Source organism: Pelodiscus sinensis, chromosome 10, assembly GCF_049634645.1.
Source record: "Pelodiscus sinensis isolate JC-2024 chromosome 10, ASM4963464v1, whole genome shotgun sequence".
NCBI lineage: Eukaryota > Metazoa > Chordata > Testudines > Trionychidae > Pelodiscus > Pelodiscus sinensis.
Window position 1 is genome coordinate 17,262,939 of NC_134720.1, and position 21,759 is coordinate 17,284,697.

General features: G+C 42.5%; 1 protein-coding gene across 15 annotated transcripts in view; it reads right to left on the bottom strand.

The window, feature by feature from the left end:
- Positions 1 to 21,759, bottom strand: part of DOCK10 (dedicator of cytokinesis 10) — a 259,393-nt gene that overhangs the window by 148,374 nt on the left and 89,260 nt on the right. For 12 of the 15 annotated variants that reach the window (XM_075937571.1, XM_075937578.1, XM_075937576.1 and 9 more), the window contains exons 2-3: positions 10,469 to 10,588; positions 3,230 to 3,319 (exon numbers count right to left, since the gene is read on the bottom strand). In XM_075937571.1, coding sequence (XP_075793686.1) covers positions 3,230 to 3,319; positions 10,469 to 10,588 — 210 coding nt within the window. The remainder of the gene's footprint in view (positions 1 to 3,229; positions 3,320 to 10,468; positions 10,589 to 21,759) is intronic. The other 3 variants (XM_075937573.1, XM_075937568.1, XM_075937575.1) reach the window with 1 other exon arrangement.

Sequence of the window (21,759 nt, forward strand, 5' to 3'; positions counted from 1 at the left end):
CAGCTCCTGTATTGGGGAGTTCAACGTGTCTGGCCAAAGATCTTCTTGGACACTAGGTTCTGATCCAAAGGCCTCAGAAGTACATAGGAGTCTTTTCATTGGCTTCAGTGGGCAAAGGAACAGACCCACAATTCACAAGGACTGGGAGTGCTGCTACTTATTGCAACCCACTTCCTCACCAACCTGCATTATCTTCCTTCCTCCCCTGCACATCCTTCAGAACCAGCCACCACCTGGCCCTTATCACACCCTGCCCAAAATATATATAGTGATAGCTATCATTTTTAGAGAGAGTATTGTTCTCATAATTGTTTGTAAAAGAAGCTGGAAGACTGAAACTGACAGTGACTCTCTGATTGTTCCCTTTCCCTTTTAGATGCACACACCAGCTTGCAACAGTGGGTAGGGTACATTACAGTTATATACCACAGGAAGTTTTGGTACCCAGAATTTTATCACTAATTGTAACACACACAATCCCATAATCCTTTATATTGCCAGTGCAAAAATAGTGAGGACCACTAATCTATCTGCATAGTCCAGAAGTCAGGACTGTACGAGGTTACACTGAGAATCTTTCCTTTTACATGGATGCTTACATTCAACAAAGTAATGGGACCAATTCATCTTTGTGTGTTGGGATCAGTCAGATCCCTGCCAGCACTGAAAGGAAAATATAGATGACTAATTGTACCATATAGAAAGATGAAATTACAGGGTTTTATTTGGATATTTTAGCCCCTGGCCACTAAGCCATGGCTGGGGCAGCGAGGAAGGATAATTGAATACTGAAGAATATGAAAGAATATTTAGACAACAAAACTGGGACCACAATTCAGTGCCTTTAGGGGTGTTTTAGACAAATGGAACCCAAGACCTTATTTTTCTCTGGCTTATAAAGTTTCTGGGATCTTCATAAATCTGGGTATCCAATTTAATTTTTCAACCTGCTGTCAGCCTTGAAAGAATAAACCATTCTTTTGATATCCCTTTGCCATAAGAAAAAAAAAATCTCCTAAGAGCAATGAGAAGATGAGTAGTGTGGGCTCATTCCATTATCATTAAGCTTAGATCCAGCTTCCGAAAGAAAGGGGACTCACCCACATATCAGTCCTGTGGCCCTTCATTTGTAATACTACATCTGGTGACATTTTGTTAGAATGAGAAGGGAATATCTATACCCTATATCTTCATTTCCAAGAATACCCTGGCTCCAAAGGACCTTAGTGTTATGTTTATGCAGAGTAAGGAGACGATTGAATATTAAAAACTGTTTCCAGCTAGGGAATCTAATTTACTTCATATATTTTTGTCTTGGAAGCGTGAAGTGGAACACATGTATTTCTATTTTAAAATTTAGTTTAAGGGCTTTAGCCTACCACTGTTCCATGTACAGCACTCCCACTGTAATCCTAAATTTCTAGTGCTAGTTTTTTCCCCATTGTTCTACTACTCTCTCTTATTCTTGGCTCTCTCAGAGAAGGCTTAGGGGTTTGCCAGTTTTTCATTAGCACCTCCTTGGAGCATTCAGCAGTAATAATTCCCAGATATTGTGCACTCCATTCCATTTTTAGACTCCTTTTTCCAAGCACAGCAATGGAAAAAGTGCTGGTTTACAATTTGTAGAGCCCTGAACTACAGAACAAAAAGACACCACCCGAATGAAAAGTAAAAAAGGGAAATAATGACATGACTTGCCTCCTTCTCCAGCCCGATTGTCAGAATTGGAAAGGTGGTAGGAAGAGACAGAGTTTGAGCTGGCAGTGAGTTTCTAGCCAGACAGATGGAGAAAGAAACAGGGCCAGCTTGTAAAGTGCTATGCTGCACAGGAATCTGTAGGCCAAAATTTCAGCCTGGGCTTCTGTCTACTTTTTTGTGTGGAGCTAAGTTTTCCTTCTGAAGTGTCTCACTCCTCTGAGTGGAAAAAACAGGGTACACACATGCATTTTAGGGGCTATGGTTATTTGTGCATGCAAATAAAAACCATTGCATGTAATATGGAAGCAGGCTGAAGTGTGGTTTCATATATGTATATTTTTAATACAAATGTAAGGTCACATTCTGCCTTCTTATGCACACCCTCGAAAAGGTGCAGGGAGCAGTCCACCCCTTGAGCTCCTGTGCAATAGCAGCCAGAATCTCTCTAAGGCAACGTTTCTCAAAGTGGGCTGCGGGCTAACAGGCCACTCTGGTTTGTTTATTGGCTAGAAACAGTGAATCAGAGCCAACAGGAGCTGGGATGCTCTGTGGCAATGGAGCTGTTAGATAAATAAACCGGAACATCCCATTAGCAGCCTTCCCAAAGTTTGAGAAATGCTGTTCTAAGGCAAGCTGCAGGGGGGTCATAAAATCACCAGCAGTTCTTGAAACCATGCATCTCTCCTGCTCTGCAGCCTGGGAACAACTCTGTTCCTGCTTGCATTGCTCAAGTACCTGGGAAGCATTCTGCTTGCCTGTGTGCCATACAGGTGCAATGCCTCCAGCCACTGACAATAGCACAGAATTCTTCCTCCTCGCCCCTAATCTAGGCCTCATCCACAATACAAGCCTCAAAATAAAATAAAGATCTAACAAGGTGTCACTAGTGTTAAGAATTCCAAAATGTTCTGCAAAACATCTAACTTTAATGAAAGGAACAACACTCCCCAGGTCTTGCTGGCACTAGAGTTCAGTGTTCATGTTCAGAAATTTGTCTAATAGAAAAGGATCATCAGGACTAAAACAATGACATCTGAAAGTTAAGCACAATACAATTGCAAGTTTCTAGATGCAAATCAGAACACCCCACAATATCATACTACAGGATGAACCTCTCCAGTCCGGCACTCTCAGGACCGGAGCAGTGCTGAACCAGAGAATTTGCCAGACCATGGAGGTCAATATTTTCTAGCAGCATTACCAACACTTCCACAGCTTCCTGGGCTTATAGAAGACATTTAGGGGTAAACTAGAGCTAAATAACAGAACAGAACACTGAGAGCCAGGACTGGTGGCTGTAAATAAACTATGGGATGGAGAGAAACTTGGCCACACCCATGATAAGTGGACATCTAGCTAACTAAACATGCCGGACCATGAATGTTTCCGGACTAGAGAGGCTCAACCTGTAGTTAAAAAATATGATTAAAACAAAAGAGAAATAAACATTAAACTAATTAAACACAACAAAAAAGGTGATCTTTGTAAAGGATTTCTTTATAATCAAGAAGTAGAGATGCTGGATATTTACCTCTTTAACAAATAAATTTTCTGCTTTTTGTTCTGCGTCTTCAGGTACTGATGAGTATAGAGTTCTTATTTCCCATGCAATTGTATCTGTCTGACAAGAAATAAAAACAAAATATTTAGCCAGATCAACAAACAATTAAAAACACTAGAAAGAATTAAAGGTGAGAATTCCTTCGTACAACATCTGAGCCAAGCTCATTTACAAAACTTTACATGACAATTTGGCTCAGAACAAAGCCCTGAATGCATAATCAAAAAAAAAAAAAAAAAAAAAAAAAGAGTTTCTTGCTTGCATTTAACTTGTAGTATGCAGCTTCCCCTTCTCTGTTTTCCATGTGAGCAATTCTGAAACAGTTACTTGCATCATACAGCCAGGTGCAAAATTAATGGGATTCCCCAAACTTTTTCTCGTCTCATTTGGATGGTTCATCAGGGGACATGGCAAACAATTTCTTTCCATTTCTACTCCCATCAGTATCCAGATTGAGCTCCTTGTGAACAGTTGTGGTGATATATTTGTCCATTGTTTTTACTCTATTATGTCCAGTTGTGCTTAGTACAAATTAATCTTCAGATTCCCCAACTTGGTATCACCTAGGAGCTTTTCACTATTATTATCAAAGAACACTGTCTTCTTACTTTCAGCCTATGTACAGTGAAGACTTGCACACGCTTTCATGAGCATTAAAGAAATGAAAAGAGGATAAACAGTGGTGCTCAGGATGTTACAGTTTTGGGAGGGTCTATTTTATGACAATGAAGATCCCGTCAATGTTTTATGGTTGCATAACAGGGCAGCCTCCTAAGAAGCTTGGACTGCATATAAAAGGCTGGAATATTGGAAATCAAAAAACTGCATGCTTTCAACTACAAGCGTTACCAGTTACACCTCTAAGTGGGCTTGACCCAATCTCCTGATAAACATTCTCTAACGCAAAAGAGTGCAACCTGTGAATTATCACAGAACTGAGCTATGAAGTTCTTGTTCAACAATTTAATTCTGTTTTTTAAAGCTCTACAGAACTTCCCTTCTGAGAATTAGCTGTGTTTAGACCACTAGCTACAAACTGTTTTCCCACAAGAGCACTTCCTGTTCTGAGTATAACCTCTTTTGTTGATGGCTGTAATATTTCAATAGTTTTAAAAGACTGATCTGTTACTACATTTGATCACAGCACAAATGCTTTATTTATAACAATTATGTTATAAGGTCTGGATTTACAGAATTATACATTTGTTAATGCAAGGCAAATACCTGACTCTGCATGCAATTAAAGTTTTTAGGTGTGTATATTAGGAACCCAATCTAATACCCATTGAAGTCAATGAGAATCTTTCTATTAACTCCAAAGGGCATTAGATCAGATCCTGCTTCACTACTGCACGTTATTTTTTCATATGCAATTACATTCAGAGTTCTGAAATTATGGCCTAACCACAAAGTCAAAAGCGCACTTAATGACTTGTAAATTATCCTTGGAGTATACATGCAAATATAATGCTCCAGCTTCTAATGATGATTTTGTGAAACATTTGGAGTGGATGAATTAATATACATAGCTGTCAAACTCAGATGTGTGGTTAGTAAAGAAGAGTAATTAATCTCTCTTTCTAGATTGAGGTTGAATGTATGACTGCCTGAGTTCCAACCACCTGTACTTTCAACCATTTTTGTAAGTGCAGAAGGGACCAGAAACCCCCAACTTATGTCCTCAGCCCACATTTACGATGGCGCACAGCACCTATCATAAATGAGGGTTCAAGTTACAATGCCCCAATTTGTGATGCTTCCCGCTGAACCAATTATGTCGCAAGTCAGGGGCCTCCTGTATTTCAATAGGAAAAAACAAATGACAATATTGCTGCTCATTAATACAATAATTGACAAGGAGTCACAGTTTCAAAAATGAATTAGATGTCTAAATCCCACTAATTTTTGATGAAGTTTAAGTTTCTAAGTTCCATTTTCAAAGATGACTTAGGTGCTTTTACCTTATATTTGTCTTCTTTATTTATACTTTTGATTTACTCTGAATGAAAGAAACTAGAAATAGAGCTTTCAGGCTGATGCACCACAAACTGTCAGAACTGATTCTAATTGGTCAGAAAACAAAGACCTTACAAAGCACACTGACTGGCTGTGTCTACATTGGCACCCTTTTCCGGAAAAGGGATGCTAATGAGACCAGTCGGAATTGCAAATGCCGCGGGGGATTTAAATATCCCCCGCGGCATTTGCATGAACATGGCTGCCGCTTTTTTCCGGCTCGGGGCTTTGCCGGAGAAAAGCGCCAGTCTAGACTGGATCTTTCGGAAAATTAAGCCTTTTCCAGAAGATCCCTTATTCCTCTTAAAATCAGGAATAAGGGATCTTCCGGAAAAGGCTTTATTTCCGGAAAAGGGTGCCAATGTAGACACAGCCACTGTGTTCACACATATCAGAGCCCAGACTCAAATACACGACAGAAAAGCAGCTCAACCTTGTTCTCCTTTAAGTAACGAGATTTACCATACATTTTAGGGAAAGCAGGATAGCATTAGGCCATGAATTTTTTTTAATAAAAAGGAAAAGATGGAACTTCAGTGAACCCACAGATTACAGCACATGATCTTTGGTATAAATAAGACTTTTTATGTGGACCGAATTCTGTTCTTGGGTATGTTTCCACCAATTCCACTGAGCATACATATTAAAGGGAAAGAATGAGAGATGCAATCTAAAACATTGTAATGGGAAGATTCAGTATGTGTTTACACAGCGCTTGCCATACCAATCTAATCTACTGGTGTAATTCTATCGTAGTCAGTGGAGTTATGCCAGCAGTGAATTTTGTTCATAGACATTCTGTAAGAAGGAGCTTTCATACTAATTCCAGTACATTAGCTTCCGTTGCCTTTTCTTCTCTCCATGCAAAACATCACTAACTTCATTTTAAAATAACTATGAAGCTAACAGTAACTTAACAGTAACTATCAGTTCTGTATGAGTACACATTGCTACACTCTAAGTACAATCTAAGTTCGTGTATGTTCTCTGCACATTTGCAAAACTATCACATTATTTTCCTTCAAAAACTGCCTTAAAATTCTTCTTTCCCATGACGCCTTCAAAAAGCTTGAGAACTGTTATGCTAATGTGCTGATCCCATTGCCTATCATGCTGTCCGATTCCGTCTCATTGTTTTCATACGCTTCCCTATCAGTTACCGTATATTGTCTCTTGGTTTGTACTGAGATTGTAAGCTTTTTAGGGCAGGGATTGTCTTTTTGCTCTGTGTACAGCAGCTAACGCAGTTTCAGTGTGACAAGGGCTCCTAAGCAGTAATATAACAATAAATGACAACAAGTATTAGACTTGCATCACTCTATTTGGAACAGGCTATGTTAATGTGCACTAAGGCATTTTTAGTGGATGGCAGCACGGTCCACCCAGGCCAGTTAATATAATGTTTGTGCATATGAGAGAGAATTCACTCCCCCCATTGATGCTGCCTACCACGCAGTTTAGGCTAGCCCTATGTATGACTCCGTTACCCAGGTTCAAATTAGATACACAAGATGACTGTAGTTCATTTGGGAGAACTATTATAGTTCATTATTATTTTAATGACAGAATTCACAAAAATAATTTTTAAAAAGAGGAACATACATTTTTACTTCTTGTTGGGGCCACGCTTTATGAGATCAATGTACATATGAAATCTAGCCAAATACCTTTTATGATTTTTAATGACCTCGTGAGGTCTCTTCCAACCCTATGATTCTAGGATTCTAAATTTTGCTTTCATGGAATCAAGGTGAAGGCAATGAGGACTCAATCCTGCAGCTCCACTTAGCGGAGGTTCAGGGTTTATATGCTTCATGGAAGAGGAGTGAGCTCAGGAAGGACTTGAGAGGAGAGGAGTGGTACGGTGGACCAGCTCACGGGTGGTGGTGGAGGTGACCAGACATAAAGGACCATGTGGAAAGAAGCGCGGAGAAGTGGTTGGAAGAAAGAAATGAAAGGCATAAAGGTTGGTAAGTGAAAGTGATCAAGCTGGAGGGCCAAAAATAAATCAGTTCAGAGAGGCAAGCAATACCTAAAGTGTGCATTGCTTTTGTGATGAGGACACGGGGCTTGGATGTGATGTAGAAGATGGTGAGAAGGAGGGATCTGTTGGGAGACTTTTTTAGTCAAAAGAGCATGCCTCTTAGATAATTTGAAAAGCAGCAACATGTGCAAATCAGAGAGTGGAAGATGAGAAGCTGGGGGTTAAAGTGTTTGCAAAGGAAGATGGCCAGGACCTAGAGAAGACTTTTACCAGGGGAATGGAGCAGAATGGACCATTTTGGAGATGTTACAATGTCACTAATGGCACTGACACAGTTTACTCTGCTATTGTAGGCATTTCCTCTGCATGCACAGCACAGCACAGCACAGCACAATGTGCGGTTACCAACTTTCATCCCAGGTCAGGTGATGAGCAAAGCCCAAAGTGGAAAAAGTGACATGCTTTGCTCACAGGGGAAATACAGGCTATAGGAAATATAGCAATGGCTAGCAGGTGATTCATTTTAAGAGACATCAGAAGATCCAGAACCTATATGAGTCGTCATTTGTAATGACGCTGTAGCACAAGGGCAAAAATGTGGCTCCCTTTGCCTCTGTAGCCAGAGGACAGCTGGGCACAGGTTTTCCTCCTTGGGGCTGCAGCACATCACAGCCATCCTTCTCCTCCCTGGACACCTGCCCAACTGAGCTAAGGGCCCTTTCTTTTATACTCCTGGTCCCTCTGTGGTACTTCTAGTGAGGGAGGAGGGGCGGGTATGGCTCTACCCACCGAAGGGAGTATAGTGCCACTGCATGCCAGGGCAGCTGACTCCCCACCCTTCACCAGAAGGCCTTTGCTCCAGGAAAGACCTGGAGTGACTGCTGCTCCCTGGATTGCCTGCTGGTTGCACAAACCTCTTTGAATCCCTAGACTGTATGAGCATTCTCCTTAACCTGCTTCCAATTGCCCTACACTGGCAAGGCCCTCCCCCTTACCTGCTCCACTAGGCTGTATGTGTTTGCTGGCTGCCTGCGTCCAAGCCAGGGTTAAAGCCTGCTCTCTGCTCAGTCCCACCCACAGCCAGTTATTTGTTGTCAGCCCTACTGTGGGGCTGCAAACTAAGGTTCCCACTGGGCCTTGCCCACCTCAGGCCTAGAACTCTAGATTACTGATGTCTTGGCCCCACTGTGGTGACCCAAGGCTGCTGCCAAAACTCCTGAGACAACACAACAGAGCAGCCTCTGTGGAGAGCAAGGGGGCACTATAAGGGGCTATTGCAGTGCAGGGAAGAATAGAATTAAAAACAGATACTCTTTAGTTAAAAATATGGATTCTTTTCAGTCTACTAAGGAGGCTCGCCTGCCATTGTCCTGGAGACGTAGGTACCACTCCTGCAGCTGATTTAGACTGAAATTAGGGGAAACAAAATACGAAGGGAAGGCCCTGATTTGCTGTAGTGATTCAAACCACTGCTCCCTCTTCTGCAACCCAACTGTTCTAGTGCCAAACAGGAGCTATTAGCAGGATGGTCAAGACAGATATGGGCTACGTCTACACTGGCCCCTTTTCCGAAAGGGGCATGTTAAGTTCAGAGATCGTAATAGGGAAATCCGCGGGGGATTTAAATATCCCCCGCGGCATTTAAATAAAAATGTCCGCCGCTTTTTTCCGGCTTTTAGAAAAGCCGGAAAAGAGCATCTACACTGGCCCCGATCCTCCGGAAAAAGCGCCCTTTTCCGGAGGATCTTATTCCTACTTTGAAGCGGCGGACATTTTTATTTAAATGCCGCGGGGGATATTAAATCCCCCGCGGATTTCCCTATTACGATCTCTGAAATTAACATGCCCCTTTCGGAAAAGGGGCCAATGTAGACGAGCCCATGGTGTTTTCAGTCTCTAATATCTGCAAAGTAATGTATCTGATATAAGAAAGGTTGGACTATGGTTGAATGCCTGGAACCTGATGCTTATTTCACTTAAAGGGTTGAATTTTGTAACTTTAACTGAGTTACTCCTGATTTTTTGCAGATATAAGTGAGAAGAAAATGGAGTGTGAAAACAGAATAGTCTTGACCAGCTTAAAAAAAATAATACATTTTGCACAGCAGAAGCTCACAACTGCATAAAAACAATGCAGGAAGTAATAATAAAATGGGATATGCATTCTGCATTGTTCAGCTGTTTCCTGATCCTGTTAAAAACTCCAGCATATTAACCCCATCAACAGGAGGAAGATAAATGTGTCCATTTAGAAAAAACAAACAAGTAAATAACTTAGATCAGGGCTACTCAACATTAGGGATTCCCAGGGCCACAATCATACTCACAGCACATGCCACAACTTTAGTGTGTGGTTGCATGTACAGGCAAATATATATGCAAATAGCATTTTTCACACTGATGGGCATGAATACAAAGATTAAGGCAAGACTACACAACACGCAGGACCCATTTAAGTCACTTCTGCTAATATTAATAATATGCAATAGTTGCCCTATTTCCACCCATATGACAGCACTTTTAATGAGCAATGACAGTTCAGGAATTTAACTACGAAAATGCATATCAGCAGAAAACTATTATGGAGCATGTTCCCAGTGGAAGCCATGTTCAACGGATCCCACCCGCGGGCCACGGGTTGAGCCCTGCGTAAACCCAAACTGCACCGCAGGCTGCAAACAAACAGGCCGTGGGCTGCATGCGTCCCATGGGCCATGTGTTGAGTAGCACTGACTTAGATTATGAAGGACAGTGACAGCGCTGTGAGATGGCAGGAACCTCATATGCCAGGAACCTCCTGGCTTAAATTTTTGTCACAAAACTGCCATGTTTGATCTCTACTTGAAGGCTAACAGCAGTGTTCTTTGATTAATTGGGACAGAGTAACTGACAGATTCCTAAGTAAATTATGATTTATTATTTGGATAATGATAGCATTAGAGAATCGGTGCCTATCATGTTGGACACTGTATAAGACACTATATATCTCATTGGCTCTTGATATATATAAATGACCAGCATTTAGGTTTTGCACTGTGCCTACTCTTGGAGAGCATGGGGTGTGCACCCATGAAAGAAAAGGGAGTAAAAAGTGACCCTAAAATAAAAGATATATGGACCAGTTAGGAGCCCCTTCTGTGACATATGAGCTTCCTGCCACATCTAGAAAGATTATAAACTGTAAAGAAAACACATTTCATTGTACTTACTGAAAAGTCTTCATCAGGGAACAATATGAGATCTTTTAGAGGGTCATCCCCAATATTTTTTTCAATCTCTGTGATGACAGTTTCATAATCCAAAGGCTCCAAAAGTTTGGGTTTCTCCTGCTGTGCAATAAGAAAGCACAATATCATGTCTTGACTCATATTCACCATGCATTCATAAAATGAACTGTGTCTCCTTTTGCAATACTGTTTGGACGCCAAAGTATTATGTTTAGATACAGCACACGACCACTGAACTGAGAATACCCACAGCCGTACAGTATAAGTGACCCAGCCATCCCTTCATAATGTTCATTTTTAACCTGATAACCAAGATGACCTCATCACATTACCCCGTGGAATCATGATAATCCACTAATTATACTCAGAAACTGTCTTTAATATAAACCATTTGAACTAAATATGGACAATACTGTTTTCAGCTGCAGAATGAATGACCTATTTTAATTTCAATTGTTTCCATTAGCTGAATGCTGATTCACTCTCTTACTCTCCTGTGCTTTGCCACTTCTTAAATGCTGCTCAGTTGCTAGCAATAAAAGTACTGCACTGTTTTACTTGGCAGTGATCTAGTTCCTCTGTCAGGATAAACTATTTGGCACTCAGCCTCATAGTTTCTCCAGTCAGCAACTGGATTATTCCCTTGTAAACCACCATAATAGCGTTATTATTGCCCAACGGTGGGGTTGGTATAGAAAAATTCTCAGTGGAAACAGCCAAAGAGGTGAATTCATAGTACAAAAATAGAGATGGAAGAGTTCACACTCTGTGCAAGAAAGCACACCTTAAAAAAAAATTCACGTATCAGAGTGCAAGAAACTATCTGTCTTATTCTAATAATCTTTTTGTATGTATCCAAGAGACTAAGGGGAAGAGGAGAAAAGAAAATCACAGAGAGGAAGGATAGTAAGGAGGAGTGAGAGAAAAGGACCTACTAGAAGATAGCACAGAAGCATGTAGTTTGCTCAAAGAAAGTTCATGCAACAAAGTGGTTGCCATTAAAATGTTGCCATTTACTCAGTTATCACACTATGCTATCTGAGGTACTGCAGTGTTTTCTTGCTTTCAGATCAGAATGTAATCAGGGAGGTCTCATAAAGGGACCCATCAAACATGTTTCTCCAACACTGCATTTATCACTTTGCGTCTATGGGTTTCTCTCTGTTCTTTGAACCTGCGTACCAGTCACAAAAAACAGGACTATGTAGCACTTTAAAGACTAACAAGATGGTTTATTACGTGATGAGCTTTCGTGGGCCAGACCCACTTCCTCAGATCAAATAGTGGAAGAAAATTGGCACAACCATATATACCAAAGGATACAATTTTAAAAAAAATGAACACATATGAAAAGGACAAATCAAATTTCAGAACAGAAGGGCAGTGGGGGGCGGCGGCGGTAAATGTCTGTGAGTTAATGATATTAGAGGTGATAATTGGGGAAGCTATCTTTGTAATGGGTAAGATAATTAATGTCTTTGTTTAAGCTTAGGTGTAAAGTGTCGAATTTAAGCATGAATGACAGTTCAGAGGATTCTCTTTCAAGTGTAGTCTTAAAAGGTTATCCCAGAAGTTCTTCCTCAGCTCCCAGCTGCACCTCCCCCACCCCCATTTGTTAAATTAGATTCTTCACCTGCTTCCAGAAATATCCCCAGAAAACTCAACTATATAACAATAGCACACTGTACCAAAGCCACCACAACACTCGGATCTCTTTGTACCCTCGCAGAGAACTAAATTATTGAATGGTTGGTAGTGGAAACCCAAAGTTAGTTGAATTTTCACTTTTTTGTTGCTGTTCAAGTAGTTGTCTATGAACCGTAATGCCCACTGGCTTTGGAAGGAAAGAGCTATCTGTAGCAACAGCATTCAGCGTTCACCAGGCAAGAGCAGCATCTGCTTCTGCTAAATCTTTTTCTCTCTGAGCATTTGATGTAGCCCAAGAAAAAGGATCCCTGAATGTTGTTGCAGCTGGGACCCTAAGGCATTTTATAAGGAAAGAAAACAAGACTTTATCTACTTTGGCAAAGGGATATGATTTTTTTTTTACCTTTTTTCAAAATTGCCAGGCCACTCATGAGAAATCTGAATGCAATAAGTGCTTTATTAAGTATTTGGCTTTGGCTCCAATGTCACATCCAAATTATGCTAAACTCTCTCTTCAATGGGCTACGGCAGGAGTAAAATCTTGGTAGGTAAATTTCCTGATTGAGATGAAAGGAAGACTGTCATGGGAATAAACCCTAGTACAGGTCTGTGAACTGCTTTACAGTAAAGGGAAACTATCTTTAACTCCCCTGGCCAAAGGCTCTTTTAAGCCATGTGGCCCAAAACATGGAGTCTAAGTGAAAATTGGTTTTAGGCTATGCAGGGGGAAATGCAGGGGGAAAGTTTTATAACTAAATTTAGAGTCCATGGAAGGACTAGAAATGTTAATTTTAGGTAAGACATTTGACAAGGCATAGCACTTCAGTGTCAAGCTGTTCATTTTCCTTTGGACTGTCGCAAAGGCAGAAATTTAGCCCTGGAGTGTATTACCTGGCAACACAAAACCCGCCTCTGTTAAAAGAACTCCAAGATCCAAGTGATATTAGCTGCCTTGGTGTGATGTTTCTGTCTGAACACATCAGTCATGCACATGGAGGCTTTGGAAGTGGCTGGACAGAGAATTGGCTGGCAGAGGTAGTACAGATGCACAGGGAGAAAAAGCAAATGACCTGTGCAGCTGTAGTACCTCTGCCAGCTAATTCTCTGTCCAGTCACTAATCTCTCCTCTCCTGACAAAGCAAAGCACGTAACTTTCTCTTAGATGCTTTCAACTACTGCTCTGTAAGGTTGTGATTCACCCACTGACATCAACAAGTCACATTGTATATCAAGCCCCAAATCTCTTCTGATGCCATAGCTTCTCACACCCAAACATCAACAACTAATTTTAAAATATCTCTTTGTCAGATGGCTTGTTGATCACATCCTGGCATCAGCCACAGCAGCAAACCTGGCTCCCACTGCCATCGCACCACTGATAGCTATCTGAGAGCTCTTTCAGGTTATGCTAGCTCACCTCCACATCCGTAGTAACAACCCCGCATATTCAACAATCACACGTCACCCTCTCCTAAATTTGGACTTATTTATGCGTTATTTTAAAATCTGTTCTTCTTTTAGGACATTCATGATGAGAATTGGCAACAATGGCTCTTCACCACAGCGTACAGAGTTATTTTGTAAGTTATAATTCATGAAACTATAGGGACAAATTTTCCAATATTTAAATCACTGCGAAAGAGCCAGTATACAGCTGGGGGATTATGCATAAGCGCTGGGTTGAAGGTTTTTTGGCACAGATTTTCAATTTTTATCATACACACCTCAATCCCCCTTTTTTAAAAACTGATTTAAGACATCCAAAATATCAAGAAGGTTTAATCAATAGTGATGACTAAAAAAGGATAGCCAAAGTAAAAATGCCATCTGAATTATGATGGAGAAATGTCTGAAGCACATATTATTTTTAAACTATATGCTTTTGCCTAAATCGTTAAATGAATAGCCAACAGGCTTTTCTATGCTATCAATGCACAGAGATGAGCAAGGTAATTCCACAGATGTCTGAGCAGTCTTTATGCTATCATGTGCCGAAAGTGTCCGTCTGCTATGTACATTGGACAAACATCTCAGACACTTCGCCAAAGGATTAATGCCCACAAAACAGATATTAGACAAGATCACAAAGAAAAAACAGTTTCTTGCCATTTTAACCAGAAAGGACACTCTCTCAATGACATAACCACCTGCATTCTGTTACAAAGACCTTTTACATCTGCACTTGAAAGGGAATCCTCTGAACTGTCATTCATGTTAAAATTCGACACTCTCCAAAAAGGAATGAACAAACACTCAGGCTATCTTACCCATTACCAAGATAGCTTCCCCAATTATCACCTCTAATACCATTAACTCACAAACATCCCACTCTCCCCACCTCTAATATCATCAATACACAGACACTTACCTTCCTTCCTTCCCCCCCCCCTGCATCCCTCTCCTGTTCTGAAATGTGATTTGTCCTTTTCATATGTGTTCATTTTTTTTAATTGTATCCTTTGGTATATATGGTTGTGACTATTTTCTTCCACTATTTGATCTGAGGAAGTGGGTCTGGCCCACGAAAGCTCATCATCTAATAAACCATCTTGTTAGTCTTTAAAGTGCTACATTGTCCTGCATTTTGCTTCAAACCTTACTGTGCTTTGCAATAATCCCCAGTTCTCTATCCAGCTAGAAAGCACTCTGACTTTGGGAAGCTACAGAGCATCTGGAAATCCCTGTGAGTTTAGAAACGGATTATGATGTCCCTTAAAAGTGGAGACTCGAACTCACAGAGATTACACACTGGAGCTACTCTGCAGCTTGAGGAGAGGAATGGAAATGCCATATTGGTCCTTCCTTCCTCCTCAGAAATGGAAAAGTGTGCAGACTAAAAGATCTTCTCATGATAGAATCCTTGAGCACCTTCATAATCATTGTTCCAAATTGCACGTCTCTTTGCTCTGACAGCCATTATTTCAAATTAACTTTAATAGCGTCTATACATGCAAACAGCTATTTCAAAATTAATTCGAAACAGTGGAGAGCTTAATTCGAATTTGCTAAACCTCATTCTATGAGGAGTAACGCCAAATTCGAAATAGCTATTTCAAATTAAGTGCTGCGTAGACACTTAATTTGAAATAGGGGGCCTCCAGCCCTTTCCAGGGAGCCCTGGTGGCCACTCTGGGCACAACCAGGAAAATTTACTCTCCTCTCCCCCAGCCCCAGAGCCATTAAAGGGGTAGACCCTGGCCACAGTGCCTGTGCCAGCTCCAAGCCTGCCAGCCCAGAGCCAGCAGTGGCCACCAGGGCCCCTGACCCAGTGGCCCCAAAACATGAACCACCAAGCCACTGGCAGCCAGCCCTCAACCGCTCCCCAGAAGCAGTCTGCCAGCTCCCAGGAGCCTTACAGGGGCTGAAGAAGGCAGGCACCTTCCTGGTCCAGGGTAGAGATCATGGACCTTATTCAGGTTTGGGGAGGATGCCCCCAGCATCCATGATCTCTGCACTAGACAGAGGAATGTGGCCATCTATGGCAGGATAGCTGCCAGCCTGGCCACCAAAGGCCACATGCAAACCCAGGAGCAGGTTAGCATGAAAATCAAGTTGATCCGGCGAGACCCCCAACCCTGATTCCTGAGCTTCCCCTACCCCTTCTTAGCCTTGCTTCCCCCTTCCAGCTCCCTCCTCCCAGGTTTCCCCCTCCCCTTTCCCACCCTCTCTCTTCCCCTTTCCCACCTCCTTTTCCCAGTCTCCCAAGAGATTCATCCCCACCCCCCAGTTTTGTTCAATAAACCCAGTTTCTATTTTTGAACTTACGTGTCTTTTATTTGACATCAGGAAGGGGGGCTGGGAGGGGGTAAGTGGAAGGATGTGAGGGAGGACTGGGGCATGAGCCCCCAGTGGGGAGGACCGGGGTGGCTCTGAGGGCTCCCTGGGGTGGACGCTCTCCTGCACGGCCTCCTGGATCCTGACAGCCCCCTGATGGATCCCCTGGATGGCAGCCTGCAGCAAGTGCAGCCGGGCTGATAGCAACGACCCCATGAGATGCACCGGTGTGCCATGGGGCAGCTCTGGCTCCATGTGGCCGAGTGTTGTGGTTTCCCAAGTACAGGCACTCAGGGCTCTCCAAGACAGGACTGCTTTGCTGTCCCTCATCGAGGTAAACAAGCAAGTGGGGAAACCTGAGAACTGTCTGTCCGGGGTAGGGGTAGGGTCCCTTTAAGCACAGAGCTCAGTTAGCCTTAGGGAGCAGCCCCACACACTAAGTCCTAGCCTGATGCCCTGCTGGCACTGGTTCCGGCCAGCCTTAATTTCGGTTCAGGGTCCACTCAGTGTGGACACGCTATTTCAAAATAGCAAAATGCTATTTCGAAATAGGTTTTATGTGTAGATGCGTTAATTTGAATTAGCTTAATTCGAATTAACTATTTTGAATTAAGTTAACTCGAATTAACGCTGTAGTGTAGACATACCCACAGAGATTAGGGCATTTAGATGATATAAAGATGGGTGTTATAGAAAATCCTAAAGAATAAAGTAGGGGAGAGATTTCAACAGTTCTTCTTCAACAGAGAGAAATATAGGCAGAGGATCTTTAAGCGAAATCAGGAGAGCTCTTCGGATGAAATCGTAAGGGATAATTCATTCACATCTTTTGGTATCAGGGCAGCAACATGACATTTCAAACCACCAATATGAAGTATAACTACCCCACAATTTCATGATGTAGAGTCACCACACAACAGCATGATATACTGTCTCAAGGCAGCATACCATGTTGCCTTCACAATATCGCATGATATTCCTTCATAGTATTATCACTTCATAGGACAGAGAAAATGAAAACTCTGTTGTCCTTCACTCAATTTTTATAAAGGATTGATGTTATAGACTGATATACCTTTTTTCCCCTTAATTTCTGTTTTTTAATTTTCATGTCGGCTTTTTTACTACGATTTTTGAATATATAATGTTAGCAGGAATGGGCAAAAACTAGAGAACTACATTAATTATTCTTTGATTTCCAGGCTTTAATCCAAAGCTCTCTGATGAATGTAGTTAGACTCAACAACGTCCACTGCTGTTTTCAATTACTGCTAGCAAACTATTCAGTGAAACACTTAAAAGTTTATGTTGATGTTTTCCCATCAATACACACTGCAATGAGCAGGCACAAATGTTATCTTTCTTTCTCTAACATGAAATTACACGATGGCTGTGTCTACATTGGCCCCTATTCCGTAATAGGGATGCAAATGTAGCACTTTGGAATAGGCAAATCCGCGGGCTGCCGCTTTTTTCCGGCTTGTAGATAAGCCGGAGAAAAGCGCCAGTCTGGACGCGATCCTCCGGAAAATAAGCTCTTGAAAGTAGGAATAAGAAATCCTGTTAGTATTTCTTATGATGCATAATAATCCATCCTTTTTCAACACATTGGTTTATTCCTCTCTTTTACTCTACCTGCTTTAGAGATAATTAAGTCCATTGTAAGTTCCTGACGACAAGCATCAGTGTGTAATAAGCTCATGAAATCCTTTTGTATTGATCCCTGCACCTTGAAATATTGAGATGTTTCTATTCTCTTGAATGTTAAAACTGTGCAATGTAAATAGCAACTCTATCCTCTATATCAGTGGTTCTCAGCTAGAGGTATTTGTGCCCATGGAGATACGAAGAGGTCTTCCGGGGGCTCATCAGCTCATGCAGGGTATGTCTACACTACAAAGTTAATTTGAACTAACGTCTGTTAGTTCGAATTAACTTTGATAGGCGCTACACTAGCGCTCCGCTAGTTCGAACTTAATTCGAACTAGCGGAGCGCTTAGTTCGAACTAGGTAAACCTCATTGTACGAGGACTAAGCCTAGTTCGAACTTACTAGTTCGAATTAAGGGCTGTGTAGACCCTTAATTCGAACTAGTGGGAGGCTAGCCCTCCCCAGCTTTCCCTGGTGGCCACTCTGGCCAACACCAGGGAAACTCGTCTGCCCCCCTCCCGGCCCTGGACCCCTTAAAGGGGCACGGGCTGGTTACGGTGCCCATGCCAGGTGCAAGCCTGCCAGCACCCAGCCAGCAGACCCTGCACCTGGCACGGCTCAAGCCAGCCACCCGATGCCCCCCCAGCCCTCCCCCTCTTCCCGGGACCAGGCTGGCGGCTCCCGGGAGCTTGCCCAGGACCGCAAGAGGCGGGCACCCGCCTGGTCCAGTGCAGACTTCGTGGACCTCGTCCACGACCTCCGCACTAGGCACAGGAAAGCGGCCGTCTAGGGCAGGAGAGCTGCCAGCCTGGCCACCCAGGAGCAGGTTAGCATGAAAATCAAGGTGGTCCACTGAGACCCCCGACCCTGAACCCTGAGCTTAGAATGCCCGTACTGGGTCAGACCAGAGGTCCATCTAGCCCAGTAGCCTGTCTGCCGACAGCAGCCAACCCTAGGGACCCTGGAGGGTATGGACCAAAGACAGTGACCAAGCCATTTGTCTCGTGCCATCCCTCTCCAGCCTTCCACAAACTTTGGGCAGGGACACCACTCCTACCCCCTGGCTAATACCACTCCATGGACCCAACCTCCATGAATTGATCTCACTTCTCTTTAAGCTCTGTTCTAGTTCTAGCCTTCACAGCCTCCTACAGCAAGGAGTTGACTATTTGCTTTGTGAAGAAGAACTTTCTGTTATTAGTTTGAAGCCTGCTACCCATTTCCTTTGGTGTCCTCTAGTCCTTCTATTATGGGAACTAATGAAGAACTTTTCTGTATGCACCCTCTCCACCCCACTAGTGCTTTTATAGACCTCTATCATATCCCCCCTCCATCTCCTCTTTTCTAAGCTGGAAAGTCCCAGTCTCTTTAGCCTCTCTTCATATGGGACCTGTTTCAAACCCCTCATCATTGTAGTTGCCCTCCCTCTCCCACCTCCTTTTCCCAGTCTCCCCCAGTTTTGTTCAATAAAGAGAGATTCTATTTTTGAACACAATTGTCCTTTATTTTGTACATCAAGAAGGGGGGCTAGGGAGGGGTAAGTGGAAGGAGGTGAGGGAGGAATGGGGTACGAGCCCCTGATGGGGAGGACTGGGCTGGCTCTACGGGCTTCTGGGGGTGGAAGCTCTCCTGCAGCCCCCCAATTGCCCCCTCTCCCCAGATGGCAGCCTGTGGCAAGTGCAGCCGGTCTGATGGCCGAGTGCTGTGATGTGCCCAGTGTGGCTACTCCGGGCAATCCAAGCCAGGACTGCTTTGCAAGCGGGGCACCCCTGAGAACTGTCTGTCCGGGGTGGGGGTTGGGTCCCTTTAAGCACATCCCTCGGCTAGCCTGAGACAGCAGTTCCACGCTCTAAGTCCTCATCTGATGCCCTGCCGGCACTGCTTCCGGCCATCCTTAACCCCGGTTCAGGGTCCACTCTGTGTGGACATGCTAGTTCGAATTAGCAAAACGCTAATTCGAACTAGTTTTTTACTCTGGATGCGTTAGTTCGAATTAGCGTAGTTCAAATTAACTAATTCGAACTAAGTTAGTTCGAATTAGCGCTGTAGTGTAGACATACCCGTAGATATTTGCATAGTTTGACAACAAACCACATAAAAACATTAGCAAAGTCAGGACACACTAAAATTTGGTACAGTGACTTATTTTTCTACCGTTGGTATTTTGTTGTACCCAATGGCAACCATATGAGTCAGGTGTTTGGCAGAATCAAGAGTCATCAATGTGCCGTTCAATTTAAAGCTTTATTTGATGTGCACAAAGGGAGAGCACCCCAGTACAAAACCAGCCAGGCTCTCTCAGAGGTGCAGGTCCCCTCCTCAGTATTTTATAGCCTAGAGTGGTTGCTCTACACAAACCTTTGTCCAGTCTCGTCTCATTCTTTACACTCATTCTTTACGATCATGTTTAACATTCCCATAGATAAACCTGTTTACCACAAGCCTGTGACCTTATAGATAAACATGTTCCTTGACCCTCCATCTCCCGAGCTCACCCTCCCCTCGGACACTCTCCGAGAACAAAGAGAAGATGTTCTAGAAACTGATTAACTACTGGGGGGAGGGGGGGAGCTCAGCAGGTTTCTCTGCACGTATGTACCTGCTAAATTATCCTTTGCGTAAAATACATACATTCCTAAGCATAGGCACAATATACAATACGCTTCGCTACTCTATATACTGCACATTGAAATACAATAGTTATATTCCAATTGGTTTATTTTATCATTACATGATAAACACGAGAAAGTAAGCAATTTTTGCAGTAAGAGTCCTGTGACACTTTTTGTATTTTAAGTAGTTTTTAAGGGAAGTGCAACTTGGGGGGTATGCAAGGCAAATCAGACTCCTGAAAGGGACACAGGAGTCTAGAAAGGTTGAGAGACACTGCTCTGTATCATCAATAGCTAAGGTTTGGCAAAACTTTGCACTGACGCATTTTGCATTTGTGATGGGAAGTCCTGGCTGCTTTAGTTAGCAGTACTGTATATCATTAGAGTAAGGGGACTCACTGCTCAAGTTTTCCTGTCACGGGCAGACAGAATCTTGTTGTTAGGATGTTAGGATTAGTATGTTTCACTCCCCACCACTGCTGGCAGAAAGATATCTAGTGCAGCAGGGTTGATTTACAGCTTTAACCACCAAACGATTGTCTCTCCTGAATTTAACTTGTCTGTTTCTTTTGGAAATGGACCAATTAGACAATCTTGCCGCCAAGATTGTATTACTTGGGATTGGATTTTTACGGTGCTTTTTATATTCTCTATCTCAAATGAGAAATGAATTATATTAGCTTTGCTGGAGTAATTATGTGAACATAAAAGAGACTCACCAGCAGCCTACTTATTATAATAACTACTTACGGCAGCACCTTTTACTATCCAGCGAAAGCATATTGTTGAGCACAATAGAGTCTACCAAACACTTTCTGAATAGTGTTGAGAGATCTACAGTGTGCACCTGAGCCAATAGCAGCAATAGATAATCTCCATTTAATTTCACATCTGTAAACTATCCCAAAACTTTTCCACTGCTGATATACTGCTGCATCCACATTGAGCAAAATCCTTCCTCTCACAATAAGCTCTAAACCAATAATTTTCTCTTCCAGATGGAATGGTATTACCTTCTCAGACATAATGACCCCAAGTATCTACATAATTGATTTTACAGACGCAAATATGGTGCATGACTGACTATGGCTTAGCTAAGGCTATGGGAACACTACGTGTTGATTCTGGTACCTAATTCTTAATAATTGTGGAAGAAAATGATTTATAAACCATCTTTTTGAAGAACCTTTTCTTGGAATGCTAGAGTAATGATGTCAGTCAGACTCCTAGTCTCTTGAGAGTCCTTGCAGGCAATATCCTTATCTAAAAGCCAAGTTAAATCCCAACTTCTAGTACTAACCAAAATATACTAGAAAATATTAGCATTTTATCATATCATTTTAACTGTCATATTATTATTTTGATAGACACTATTTAATTCATCCAAAAGCAATAGACCTTTGTCTACACTGCAGGCTTTTTGTGCAAGAAGCTTTTTACAGAAGAGATCTTCCACAAAAACTTCTTGTGCAAAAGCACAACCACACTACAAAAGCACATCGCAAAAGTGATGCACTTTTGCGCAAGATAGTGTCCAGACTGCATGGACGCTCTCTGAAAAGAAAGCTCTGATTGCTATTCACAGAATAG